Genomic DNA, 14,206 nt, shown 5'->3' with positions numbered 1-14,206 from the left:
GTTCCGGCGGCGCAGGTGAAGGTGCGGACGGCAGGCTACGTCGTCTAGGTCGTCGCGAACGAATTCCGGCGAGCTCCCTGTAGTTGGCAGGCCGCCCACGAGAGCGGGGAGCCGCGCTCACATGTCCTATTGCGAGCATCAGTGGTGCGAGCAGGTGTTAGGAAGACCGGGACGACGAGACAAGACATCAGCAACTTGATTGCGCGCTCCTTGAACATAAGTGATGTGCAAATCCGGGAACTCCGCAAGAAAGTCTAGCCACCGGGTGGTGCGTCCGCGCAGAGGCTTCGATGCTTGGAGTCGTTGGAGATGGGTGAGAGCTTGATGATCAGTGTAAGCTGTTACCTTGGAGACACGGAGCAAGTGCGACCACTTGTCCAGTGCCATGACCAACGCCAAGAATTCCTGATCGTAGATCGAGTATGTCTGTTGCGTGGGGTTCATGACTTGGCTGAGGAAGCCGATGGGTTTGCCGTCTTGTTCCAGAACTGCTCCGATCGCATAACCAGAGGCATCTGTGTATAACTCGAAGGGTTTCGAGGTGTCAGGGACTTGTAATGTAGTGAAGTCGATTAAGCGCTATTTGAGCTGCCGCACCGCTTGCGTGTGAAGCTCTGTCCATTCGAAACTGACGTCTTTACGCGCAAGATCAACCAGCGGCCAGGCAACGTCTGCATAGTCCGGTCCCATGAGCATGCGACAGTAATTTATGGTACCGAGGAACTGGCGCACTTGCGTTTCGTTCTCCAGCACCTCTGGTCAATGCCGGATGGCTTCGATTTTATCTTCTGCAGGTTTGATCCCCGCAGCAGAAATGGTATAACCCAAATATGTAATTGTTTGCCTTGCAAACTTGCATTTGCGGAATTTTGGGTAGAACTGATGTCTAAGAAAAACGCTTAGGACTTGTCGCAGGAGAGAAATGTGCCCAGAGAGATCGGAACTATAGATAAGTACATCATCTACGTACGCAATAACGCCCTGTCCCAATAAAGGTTGTAGATAGGCATTAATGTTGGACTGGAACGAAGCGGGAGCACCCTTAAGGCCGAAGGGCATTACTCGGTGCTCGAATAGTCCGAGAACGGACCGGAAAGCCGTCTTCCACCGGTCTTCCTTAGCCATACATATTTGATGGAATCCTGCTTCAAGATCCAAGGTGGAGAAATACTTGGCGCCTCCCAGCATCTCTAGAGTGGTTTGAATGGGAGGTAGTGGAAAATCAGGGGCTATTGTAAGGGTATTTACAGCCTGGTAATTGACAGCCATACTCATCTTCCGCTCCCCGGAGCCATCATCACGTTTGTCCACCATGATCGTAGGAGAGCAAATAGGGGAATAGGTCGGTCCGATCCAACCACTGTCCGATAATTTAGCTATCTCCTGTTTGTGGAATGTGAGCTGATCTGGGGTCATACGGTATATTGCAGATTTCGCTGGAAGTTTTCCAGGCACAAGTAGAATATGGTGATCATGAGGGCGCTTCGGCGGTAATCCCTTAGGTAAGTTTTCGGGAAAAACCGCTCGATACTCGTGCAACACCTGGGCAATCTCACATGGAATATCCTGCGCCTCTGTCGAATTTATCCATCCGTCGAACAGTGTGTGCTCGAGTTTTGCCATAGGCCACGGAGACTCCTCGTCACTCTCCGCTGCCACCGAGGCGGTTGAGGCCAAAGGACTACGCCAGCCGGAGGACGTGGGTTGATTCCCAATTAATGCGCAACAAAGCGCGCCTTGCCATTCATCCGAGAGCCTTAGGGGCACCGCCGAACCGGCTTCGGGCAAAGCCAGTATGAGATGCAAACCGTGCAATGGAGCCCTGAGATCCTTTGTGTCAGCCGCCGCCTGACGAACGAGCGAGGTTATCCGCGTCTTCGCCTTAGTCTTCGCGTGGGACTTATACCTCCTTGGAGGCGGGCGTAGGAATATAGCTGCCTCCTCGGCTGACATGCCCGCCACTTGTTTGGCCAATATCTCATATGCTTGCTCCGCTGCGGTCCTTGGGTGGACTACGGTCGGACTGTCACCTTGCAGCTTTGCTTCTCCAGTCCGAACGACCGGTAACTCGCACCACTGGCCATTCACATAGGTTCGGAGTTTGTCAGACTGAAAATACCAGGCCACCTTGTGTTCCGTCAGCCAATCTAAACCCAAGACTAAGTCATAGGTAACGGGTCCCAGTAAAATGTCCCCGGAAAAACGTGCATGTCCGCACCACATCGTCAATCCCGTCACAACCCAATCAATGCGTAGTTGTTCACCTGTAGCTACGGTGAACCTCTGCTCTTTTGGAAGTCTCCGCACTTTCAGCTGCAGCCGTTCGACTGTTTTAGGACTAATGAAACTTCTCGAAGCCCCAGTGTCCAAGAGGGCCTCACAAGGACTCTCTGCGAGCTCAACGCAAAGTACCGCCGTCGCACCCACACAACACAACGCTCCCCCTTGGTCGTAAGACTCTTTCGTACAAGTCTCCCTCCACTAGTGTGGCACAATCTCTGTCGCGTCTGACCTATAGCCGCCTTCTGTTGCCTCAGCAGACTTCCTGCTGCTATCCGTCGTCGCTTCCGGAGTCTCTTCACTCGGGATCGACGCTGACCCAGACTCCCGCCGCGTTTCCGAAAGCGGCTGAGTCCCTTCCGCGTGCCCATCGCTCGTAGAAGTTCTTTCTGCAGTGCTGAGGAGTTGGTTTCTCCACTCAAGGAAGACTGGAATGAGACTAGGGCCTGTCGCTACCGCACACATCATCCCTTTGCCATGGCTACGCAGCCTAGAACGCTCGTATCCAACCACGCCTAGGCCCGCATGTTCAATCGTTCCGTCTTCCCAATGCTAGGACGGGTGGGCTCCCTACTGCTCTTGTCCGCCGGCTCGGGCCGGCCTCGTTCATACGTAGGACAGTCCCGAGCATAGTGTCCCACACCACCACATTTCTTGCATATTTCACCTTTGGTACGTTCCCCTTTGCTGGGACAGACACGTGCCGGATGTCCGCGCCCCTGACACTCAGAGCAGTTCATGTGGGTTCCCCCAAGGCGATTTTCAATTTCCTGGCGCCCACGGGGTCCATTAGCTTGGATAGCAGCCCTAATGACTCGACTGGTCCTTTCTCGGAGTTCCAGCACACTCTGCTTGAGCTCGTAGAGCCGTGTTGCAGTTGTCGCCGCTTGTTCCCATGATTGACATTTCACCTGTCCGTTATTGGTTATTAGAAGATGGAAGTCTGTCGGTAGCCCGGTGCAGTAATAGTCAGCGAGTTCGTCGGGGGCAACACCCAAACAACGCTCAGCTACAGCCGCGAACCGCTCCGTGTATTCCTTCGGGTTACCATTCCACCGTACTTTAGCCAACTCCGTTAATAATTGACTCTGCGACATTGCTTTGTCAAGCCGCTGCAAAAGCCTGCGCTGTACTGTCGCCCAGTCGCTTAGGTCGATAGCTCTCCGTAGATGCATCCAACACGTTAGAGCCGGGCCCACAAGGTGGTCAATAAGTGCATTTCCTCACTCGCGCGGCTCCAATCCCATCTGGGTGTACCGGCGCTCGATGCGCAGCAGAAAGGCCTGCAGAGTGCTGCCGTCTTCTGGTAGTATGGGAATCGTTGCGCCGGATTCCACGGTCACCCCTATAACAGTTCTTATCACACTCATAGCGGACTGGAATTGGTCCCACGTGACGAAGCGACTGGCCCCTGGCATAATATTGGTCATAGGTATCACCTGCGGGGACGCCTCCTTATGCCCATGCGGCCACTGTAGTGCACAGCGCCTACTGCTGCGACTACGCTGCTGCTAGCTGCCCCTCGAGCAGGGCCTATGCTCGGCATCTAAGGTTGGCCCATTTCCTTGAAACAGTAGCTTATATATATCGAAATACAGTTATTTTTAGTTTTCCAAAATCTGTTATCTTGAAAATCCCTTCCACTCTTGGTTCTCGCCTCGTAGGCCCTGTGGGGAGGAGGCCTGCACTGGTGCCGGCGCTATCGCCAGCCCCAGCCTCCACGCATTTTCAGGCACCTCTAGCGTATGCATGTTAATTCGCAGACAAATTGCCTTACTTTGACCCTAGTAGGAGGGTCTGTCCTCCTCCAGTGTGGCGACCCCTTGTAGGTCGCTAGCTAGCTATCTTCTATAGGTCACCAGCAAGCCCTGTTGAAGTGCCTGTGCACCACAGTTTCTACTCTCAGGTTCGGAAGAAAATTTCTTCCCGGATCAGCCCCGCAACGTAGGCCACAGCACCTGCAGCTGTGGCTACGCTGCTGCCTGGGCCAAGAATAGGGTGCCCTATGACAAATATCAAAATAGCAATAATAACAGTCATCTCTCAAGTTCTGAAATCGATTTTCGGGCGCCTCCGGTTATACAATTGGAACGGTTCTGGAACAAAACGGGAGGCCCATCGGTTTCCTCAGCCAAGTCATGAGCCCCACCCAGCAGAAATATTCGATCTACAACCAAGAACTCTTGGCGTTGGTCATGTCCCTGGATAAGTGGTCTCACTTGTTACGTTGCTACGTGACCCACAAATAAAGTGCCCTCTACATTAGACGCATATTTCGTTATACAAATACCAATGTGTCAACAAAAGTAGTTATCCTTCGCATTCTCAATCCGATTTTCCTGACAGTCGCACACTCGTAGTTCTTGCTTTCTTGGCCCGGTTGAGCTGTGACCCGCACCGGTGCCAGCGTTATCCCCAACCCCAGTTTTAGGGTATTCACAGACACTTCTAGTTTATGCATGCTATTTTGCTGATAAATTGCTTATCTTTGTTACTAGTAAGAAGTTTCCGCGCTCGATCAGCGTCTTAGCAACTTAACCTCTTAGATGTCGCGAGCTAGCTGTCTTCTTAAGGTCACCTACAAGCTCTATTGTAGTGCCTGCGCACTACACTTTAGCCGCCCTTGCGTCCAGTCATACAAGGGAACGTGTCGATGGTGACTGATGCTGAACTGATCACAGCCACAGTACAGCCCGGGTTGTCTCCCACAGCGTCATCGAATCAACGACCAAGGTCACCCGCACTTGTCAACGAATCTAATACTTTTGCTTCTTCGACAAGCTCTTGAGGAGTTTGTGTTGTTAAAAATTGCCGATTAATTTACCTTAGGGTATGACAAGATCCCTCTCCGTACATTTTCAAGCATGCTGCTTGCACCAACTGGTTCTACGATAAGAAGCAACAGTTTGGTCCTGAAGTGCGCACAAAACTAAAACTTCTGTTTTCGCAAGTAAATCCTCTAGTGTTTTGCGATGTCACTGTGCTTAGTTTTCCGAATGCCATGCGATAGCCCCCAAGTGCACAGCAGTACAGGGGCTGCTTTTACATGAATATTGTTGGTAGAAGGCAAGTAGAAGGCATCGATGACATTGGTGAGTCTGGTTCGTTTCAAGAATTATGTAATCCTTCCGTGGTGTAGATCTTGTTGCACGGTGAAAAACAAGTGGGTGTGCGACTAATGCGGTGAAAAAGTACGACGTGGTTGTTGTATTCTTCAATCTTAATTATCCAAGCTGTCTTGTTTGCTTTTTCCGACATTCTTTCATGGGTAGGTAAGCTGAGTAGTTTATCTTCAAAGGTGAGGACATTTTGCTCAGGGTTGGAATGCCGGCGCCTATTGGCTGTTTTGCTGCACTTTTTCCACATTGGTGCCGAAACGGAAAGAAGAGCAACATAGATCCTCCTTTGCTTTGCTTATAGTTGTCATTTTTTGACATCCTCAAAAGGAGATACAACGACGGTGTGGACCATACAACACGTTAGCCTTTATTGGCTCAATCGAGCACCACTACCCAGGCCAAGAACTCGGGTCCTGAGCCGTGACGAACGCCATGAAAGAAGCTCAGTAAGCCTTCTCAAGTTCTCTGTGGAATCTTGTACTGTAGAGGAACTTCTAAGCATACTCTTCTGCAAGCCCTGACAATGCAGTGGGCTGCGAGGAGATGAATTTCCTTGCGAGTCCCACGTGTTCTGGCCTGAACTAAAAAGTCTTTGTGATGACAAATATGATTTAGTACGCAAATCGACAATATACTGAGGACTTTAGTATGATGTGCACTTGAAATTTCCGGGAATTTTAAGGTCCCTTCTGATCTGGGCGAACAGTAAGCCTCCGCACTTTATCATGAGTACTGGAATGGATGTTGCCCTCATCAGATACAGTTAAAATAGGTGCGTAAATGCCTCCTTGGACAAGTTCTACCAAGAGCTTTCAGTTACTTGCTTTGAAGGAGGATGAGGCCGTGTGGATCCTCTATTTCGTTCTCTCACAAGCGCGACGATAAATTTGGGGCAAGAATGGTTGAAGCCTCCACACGAATACTTCATATGACCCCTCTCAGCTTGAAAGGATAACGTTTTCTATACATGCTTCTTCCGGTCCCCTTGTGGCGTTGGAAACTATGGAGCATCTGATAGCAAGCACAACAGGGTACAGAAGGAAGCGGGTGGTCGGAGAGCCTAGGCCATCAAAGAAGTTCTACGGTAGAAATACGCAATAGGCATTGATGTGTTGTTGAATATTACACGTTGATGCAGGCGTAGAACTAGAAGACTTCTCGTTTCCTTTCTGCAGTGCTTCCTACAGAGGGGCCGAATGGTCATGAGGCCGCCTGAGAACGGCGCACATTTGAAGGCACACTGTTCATGGGGGCACAGGAGACCTTTTGTTTGTCTTCTTGTTTCCACAATATATAGAATGACTTTTGCTTCTCATGAAGGCCATTAGAATGAGGACGGCAGCCTGTCCTCCACTGCTTGCTCATAACCACCCCTGCGAAGCTGTGTTGACTCAGGAGCGTAACTGGTAGCACGACTGTCTCCTGGAACAAAGAGCCTGTAAGGCGCAAACACAAACTGCTTTGAGGGGAATTCTTCAAGCTCCAGCTAGAGTACAGTTTTTTGGCGGATTGGTCTCTGGGCCTTTTGGCCCAGTGGTCATGGGTGTGTTGCCTCCTAGAATTCACCGAGAAACCGAACACCGCCATTAATTACCAGAGGTGCTAAAGCAAGTGGTCTGTGGAACCGAGAGACCATCTGTATGATGAAAGTTAAATCGTGATTTCATTGGTCACTCCGGTGCCGAGCACTCCACCGCCCATCGCTCAATGGCTCGGCATCTGCCTTCGAGCCTGCGCTCTCAGCGGGCAATGTCAGAGGCTCCGCTCAGATTTGCAAGAGACACGCCAGCTCCGACGCCTCTGCGTCCATCAACCCCGCATTACCGCTGCAGCGCGTCTTCACACAGCCGTCAATGGGGCGTTCATTTGGAGGACCTTCATTACGCAGTGCAACACATAGATGACTACGTTGCAAGGGGGCGGCCTCAACCTTCTTCATCAGCATTTCAGCTGGATTCTGAGGGTACCGTCAAAACGCGCGTTATGCGGGGAGTGATTACTGGCCCAGCAAGATGGCGTGGCAACACAGGTTCTTACGGAATGCCATCTCTATACTGTGCAGTTTACAAATATAACTTCGCTCAAGAAGTGGCTCATGGCTCTTGCGCCAGTGAACGGGCCCTTTTTTGTTCATCAGATAATGCCTCTCGCCCCTTGCCGCCGCCAACGCTTGTGTCTAGCGCTTGGGGGCAGGGGCCGCTGGTCATTGACGGCGTACCTGTTCTTGAAAAGCATGCGGGTGGAAGGGACGAAGGTTGCGAAGATGAAGGCTCACACAAATGCGATGGATTGAAGTCGTACTTTGTAAGCTGTCTGTTTGTCGTCGCGCAAAAATCTCAACTGCAGTAAGTTCTCAAGATTAAAACATCCCTTAGCAAACTGAATGCTGAACTCATTACTCTGTCTCTCAGGTTTTGGCTGTAGGGGTATTCCGTAACTCGGCAACTTCCGCCATTTCTACTCATTACTGCGGAAGCAGCAACCAGACAAAGAATCCCTCAACAGAGCCGCCAAGCCCCGATGATTTGCTTGGTGTTCTTCACGTCCCTCTGCATTGCGTTCACATCACAGAACAGCAGCACGAAGTCAAGCTGAGGCTCCCTGTGACAATCCCCTCGCCCACATCAAACGAGGATGATGCATTCAATGTCGAAATTTGTGCTAAAGGAGAGCGGGAACTTGCTGCCGTCTTGAGCCCAGTGACTTCTCTGGATTTATTGGAGAAAGCTTTCATAGCTGGACTCACTTTCAACACGACCGGAGCCAACCGGTGTAACGTGATGCTATTTCGTCTAAACAGCAGCGGCGGGTCTTCCTTACATGCCTCGGGGGCTAAACTGGCTTCCCCAGTAGCTCCTTCAGTGGCTTCCACAGCCTTACAGAGATCTATAACCCCTCTCCAGTATCAAGAAAGTGAAGTGAGCAAGCAAAGCATTCACGGTGTTGAATACTCAGGCGGGGAAGGAGAGACTCTGGGGACAGGAACTGCCCTGGGCAATGAAGCTGCATCCGCTGCCAAGCGAGGACAGGCTCATAACTCATGTGCTCTTCAACCTTGCGATGACGATTCACCACCTAGCCCTGGAATGGCTTCTCATAATTCAGATGTTCTCCAACTGAAGAGTGAGAGGCGGGATACACAACACTTGTCGCCACCAAGCTGTGGGCAGCGTTGCACAACCAACTTCACTAAGTCAACCGACAGTGTTGCATCAAACCTGCAATCAAAGGACGGCCAATGGCGACGCCATCAACGACGCCAACAGGAGCTTTCTGTAGCGGCAGTTTTGGCTGCATCAGCAATCGCCGCCGCGGCAAGGGGTGAAAGGGATCGGAGTTCACGCAGTTCTGTTTCGCGGAAGCTACAGCAACCCCAAAAGCTACTTTCAGGGCTAAGCATGAAGAACAACCAAAGGCCTTCGAGTACGTGTGGTGTTATGACTGCCAACCAGACTAGCCGACAGCAAAATGATTGCTTCCTGAGTGGACAGCCACATGAACTAGGTCTGGTGCAAATATCAGATTTGCAGCACCGCAGGGACTCTCCCTCCACAGCAGTGACGGACCGTCAACTTGCTCAGCAAACTGGTGAGTTTGAGGTCTCTCCAGATGACAGCGTTTCTGTCCGTGGAGAAGAAAACCACAAAGCTGGAGCAGCTACCGCAAACCATGTTGCAGCCAGTTGCCTGCTGGTTAATCGCCCTGCTGTGGTAGATTGCGCTGCCCGCCTTGGCTCCTCCATCTTGGATGACCGCAAGAGCACCTTGTCAACGAGCATTCGAAGACTTGATTGTCTGATGACCCGTGCTCAGCTGCTCTTAAACCAGAGACGCCATCGGCAGTCGCAAGAAGAGAGTCATCAACAAACTCATTCAAATTACCAGTCGTTTCTACACAGACAGACTGATCACGCGCAGAGCATCCCGTCCTTCAGAGGAGATACCTTTGAACCAGAATTGCAGAAGGAATATTGTAAAGCCCTGCATTTCCGTGCAGCCGGAGACAATAGCTTATGCGCAGTCCCAACTAAAGAAGTAGAGCGACCGGACCCAACAACTCATCGTGCTCATTCAGAAAAGCCAGCTGATTCGAAAAGCCCTTCATCAGGTAGTTCCATGCAAATAATACAGAACCCTCATGATTTGCGGAAAGTCCCCTCCAGAGCGAAAGTTTTCAAGTGGTTAGCCGCTGCGTCTGCCAGCCGGGAAAAGACACTTACGAGAAAGTGAGCGGACCGATGAGTCTGTTGATGCGCCTTGACGTAGTTCGCAGGCCCCTTCTTTGCTTCATTTGTGTCTTTGTGTCAGTTTTGTCCTCTCGGCATTTGCCTCCCTATTCTGTAGTGGATGACCCCTTGTGCGTCCAACTGTTGCTGATTGACTCCGCAGATTTGTTTTAAGGATCTGGGCACAAAAGGCCCTGCTACAACGCCAACGGCGTATTATAGCGTTGCTGCGTTTGGCAGCTATTTTTCCTGGTGCTTCCCGTGGAACTTCACAATATCATCATCTTCTTCAGCGTGGTTGGCTAGCATTCAGAGCTCATGCAATAAATTGTCAATTCAAGACAAAACAGGAACTGCTGTGCAGATCAACAAACGAGGTAAACTAAATACAATTTACATGGCGACGCACAGCACTTGGGCCATACGGCCAAATTGTTAAGCCACGTGGCGGTTGCGCTTGCTATATCGTTCGTAGACAGGATACTTGTTTTCAGCTTTTACGGCCAGAGGTAGCTCTGCGTGCTGCAAGACAAAAAGTCCGCGGGCACCACCGCAAAGGCCCAGTGGCTCAGTGGGCTTTTACATGGCCGTTGCTTCAAATCCACCAACGGGGCACAGATAATGGAATCATCAACTGTTATCATATGAAACACTGAGCGTGCTGAAGTGAACACAACCCTACTTTCTACCATAGCATACTTTGGCCATCTGTTTTTAGTGTCAGCTACGGTGCCCGTATTTTGTTCCTTCTACGTCTGCCCTACTCTTTTCGTGTTGTGCACCATTTGCAGGAACAAAAGAGGCATCAAGACAATGATTATCGAGGTAACGACGATAAGCAGGAAGTCAAGGAGCTGGTAGAGCTCGTCGAACGGCTGCAGCAACAAGTGCAGGCGAGAGACAATTGGTGTCGGCACCTTGAACGGCGTTCTGTTGAGGAGCAAGAGAACCATAATAAGGAGCTCAGCGCCCTCTGTCAGCAGGTCACTGAATTGAAAGAGGAGCTTAAGGAGCAAGGCTGTAAAAGGAAAAACTCCGACTCGTCTTCTGTGGAAGATGCCGAGAAGCGGCAACTTCAGAAAGAAATCGACAACTATCATCGAGAACGGCTTCATCTACAGATGCTCGTTGCCGAGCATGCGGCAGCGAAAGTCCGCGCTGAAGAAGTGCAAGCGAGATTGCAAAACGAACTAACTGCGAATAAGGAGAGAACAAAGGATCTTGAGCACCAGCTATTGCTGGTTGACCAACAGCTAGTCGGCATCCTGAAGCATGCCACAACAGAAGAGAGTCTTTCTCGTGAAGAAAGTTCTGCTGGGCTAGCGCAACTGGCGCCCATACCACAGCTCGGCACGTGGGCCCTAAGGAAACTTCAGGGGATGCGTGATACATTAAAAGGAATAGACGGAAAAGAGCCACTGGGACGAACGGCAGAAGTCCGACGCCACCCCCCTGCTGAAGGTGCAGCCTTCGCTCCCCTGCAGCGCTTGTCACAAGACCTGCCAAGGCATACAGCCAGCATTAGCAGCCAACCTGATGACTGCATAGAGAAACAGGATCGTTCACCAGTGGATCAGAAGAGCTCTAGTAGCCCGCAATGTCCCCAGCCAGTTAATGAGGTCCACGGTAGTGCTGCTAATACGCCTTTACGGCCGCTTCCAAGTTCTCGGTTGGAGAGAGAGCCGCCGTTGCAACAGTGTTCTGCATCCCTTGCAAGTGGGCCGCGGGACGCTTCAGTAGTATGCCAACACTGCATAGGGCAGCCTTCTGGAAAGCCACAACGTGCCAATGTGCTCCAACGGGTACGCGATGGTAATACTTTGCAGACCGCTTTGGAGGCTCAGCAGCTTCGTGTGTTCATGCCGCAAAGCGCCACTGTGCTTCAAAGAGGGCAACAGCTTCGGGACCACGTCAACAGACAACGCACTCACAGACAGCAGCTGCTGCAGCAATGTGCCCATCAACCCCAACAGGCGCTGTACACTCCGCTTAAAGCACACCTGCATGCCTTCACCTCCAATCTCGGAAGCTCACAAGTGGCAGTGCAAAATTTTGCAGTGTGTTCCCTTCCGATGCACGTTAAACAGGGGGTTACGCAGCATCCAGTCATTGATCATCACTTGCAGGCGGCCTCTCCGCAGTGCAGCGGAAGGAAGACACCACCCAGAATAGATGCAAAATGCATGAGTCTAAATGTGCCCTAACCAATCGAAAATGGGGTGCTCCCATGCTATGAAACTGTTTTGGTGTACAGCAAGTCGTGCAGCCCGTGTGTATAGAATCCTTTAGCTGTAGGAGCGGCCAAGTTTGAGTCAAAAATTACGTAATCGTCCAGGTCATGCGAGGAGAATAGTTGACATCTCCACATCGCTAGCTACGCGTGCCGCTCTAGGCGGCATGGGGAAAAGGCAACCAGCTACCAAAAAAATTGCGAACTACCCGCTTCTTGAAGACACCTGCTGGACAGCCTTGAAGTTTCCGGTTTTGAAGATTAGGCAGCACATCCACCGCTGTTAGGAGGCTCTGGCAGACGGGGCATTTGAGGGATCTGCTGTTCAGCTGCTAACGAACCAGCGCGGCACCTTCACACTGGCTCCCGCTCCAAAGGCCTCTTGAAATCAAGCCACAGAGCAAATAAGTCTGCTGGTATGGCGGTTACCAACATGCATGACCTTTCACTGCGCTACAGACTAGCCTGTACACGTATTGATTGGATGCCGTGTTTTGTTATTCTTTTTCCATCCCGAAGAAAGTAGAAAGGCGGAAGGGGTTGTGAGTCACGCTTTCAGCCGTGCTTTCTTCGGAATGCTTTGCCGTCTTAGCCTGCAGGTAGCCATCCACACGAAGCACGTGGAGCATGAAGTACGTATCACCGGCACAGAACTACCTGGCCCTGCAGAGAACGCGCTGTGCAGGAGTGCACCTTACCTTCTTTTGCTTCTTCTGCTTCTTTTTCTTGTCTTTTTCTCTCTTGCGCTTTTTTTTGTGGGATTTTTCGGAATTGCTTGAACTGCTGTCACTGCTGGAGCTGTCTCGGCGCTGTCTCTTCTTAGCCTCCTTCTTTACTGCTTCCAAGTGCTGCCGCTCCTGTTCTTCAATCTTCGCATTCCGAAAATTCTACGCAGACAGAGCCGTGGAAATTCTTAGGTGTACAAATCAATTCCTGGGTTCAGAGTCGTTCCGCACAGCCTCGCCCGCAGCACTTGGGGGCCTCATATACGAAATAATAGGAAGCAACGGAGATGCTGTCGGCGGATAACAAAACATCCCTCCAACAACGCGTGACGTACCTGTAGTTCTCTACTGAAGCATTCATTTTCATACTTTTCTAGGAACTCGCTATTTGATGCTTCCTTCTTCTTTAGCATCTTATGCAGCTGGTCCCATGTTGGCCGCGAATTTCTTCCTAGTTTCTCAAGAAGCGACGGCCTGAACAGAACACAGTGGTGCCGCGAGATAACCGCGTAATCAGCTTGACCAAATGGCACATGTAAATGACTCGTAGCGTCCCTGAAGCCATCTCAAGGTGTAGTCAGCACGCGTAGGCTTCTGAAGCGCGTGGGCTGCTCCACATGCTCGTACACCCGAAAGTGAATGTTAGCAATTTGTCAGATAGTTTCCTGCGTGGATATTGAATCCCCCCTCTATTAACCTTTTGGGCTAGGCCCGCTACCTGCTCTGTGGTAACGGCCAACAGAAAGAATACAGATAGAGTCGCGGACTAGTCACCATCCGAAGCAAGGATGCTGGGCAACTTTGAGGGTACTCCCGGTTTGGTTGATGTGAAGAATATGTACATATAGTCATTTAGTGCTCACCCGCCACTCGCAACGCGTTTTATGGGATTTAACTGGAGACCCTGGGGCTTGAAGCCCCTGTTTTTCCCCATCACGGCACCACGACCAGTAGGAGGGTGTCTACTGCAAAAAACGATATTTATGACAAATGAACTTTCCACGAAACATTCTCATCAAAACGCAATTAGAAAACAACGAAACGCAAGCCACGCCAGTGGTGCCCTAGTTTACCTATGGGCATGCAGCCCTTCTAATTTTCGCCTTCCGCTTCATTGTGGTATGTTGGCATGAAATTCTGCAATAAGTGCAAACTAGCATTTTGGTTGATAACTGAAGTCATATCGCTGCATGTGCCGACTACGAATGGGCGGCTCACCTCTGGTAATATTAGTGGTAGAGAGGCGACTCCGGCTTTCACATGATGGAATTCCATTACAGCAACTTCCACATAAAGTGTCTCGGATGCTGTGTGGAGGCACTTTTTGCTCGCTTTTCTCACAAATATTGTGGTCAGGCGTAAAGTTGCTACTCCTGTGCATAAACAGTTGGAATACGCCCTGAACAAACGGGTAGAAACGCGGTTTCATCATGGCCCGAGTCTCTATTCTGTAGCCCCCAAAAGAACGAATGCTGCGCGCTCCTCAGTGGAAAAAAATCGACATTTTGACCTTTTTCTCGGTCATGACGGCATCTAGGTGGCTTACGGACGCTGCTACTAGGGCTGAAGGTCCCGCTGGCCTGCTGTGGCACGAGGATAGCTGCGGAACCACGGGTTCAACGTTGCA

At 50.8% G+C, this 14,206-nt stretch overlaps 2 protein-coding genes across 2 annotated transcripts, besides 1 other annotated feature; one reads left to right on the top strand and one right to left on the bottom strand.

The window, feature by feature from the left end:
- Window positions 1–3,754: part of a repeat region that runs on past the window's edge.
- Window positions 3,755–7,106: 3,352 nt separating this feature from the next.
- ETH_00020460 (uncharacterized protein) lies at window positions 7,107–11,828 on the top strand (the record flags this gene model as incomplete). The annotated part of the gene is made up of 4 exons (XM_013377645.1): window positions 7,107–7,703; window positions 7,811–9,624; window positions 9,788–10,001; window positions 10,416–11,828. 4 exons carry the CDS (start codon window positions 7,107–7,109, stop codon window positions 11,826–11,828), a joined length of 4,038 nt encoding a protein of 1,345 aa, XP_013233099.1.
- Window positions 11,829–12,351: 523 nt separating this feature from the next.
- On the bottom strand, window positions 12,352–13,513 carry ETH_00020455 (uncharacterized protein; the record flags this gene model as incomplete). Its single annotated transcript, XM_013377644.1, has 4 exons — window positions 12,352–12,447; window positions 12,553–12,741; window positions 12,915–13,053; window positions 13,443–13,513. 4 exons carry the CDS (start codon window positions 13,511–13,513, stop codon window positions 12,352–12,354), a joined length of 495 nt encoding a protein of 164 aa, XP_013233098.1.
- Window positions 13,514–14,206: the final 693 nt, after the last annotated feature.

This window comes from Eimeria tenella, genomic scaffold (genome assembly GCF_000499545.2).
Source record: "Eimeria tenella Houghton genomic scaffold, Eth_scaff6, whole genome shotgun sequence".
Taxonomy (NCBI): Eukaryota; Apicomplexa; class Conoidasida; order Eucoccidiorida; family Eimeriidae; genus Eimeria; species Eimeria tenella.
This window is presented reverse-complemented; position numbering and strand designations above follow the sequence as displayed.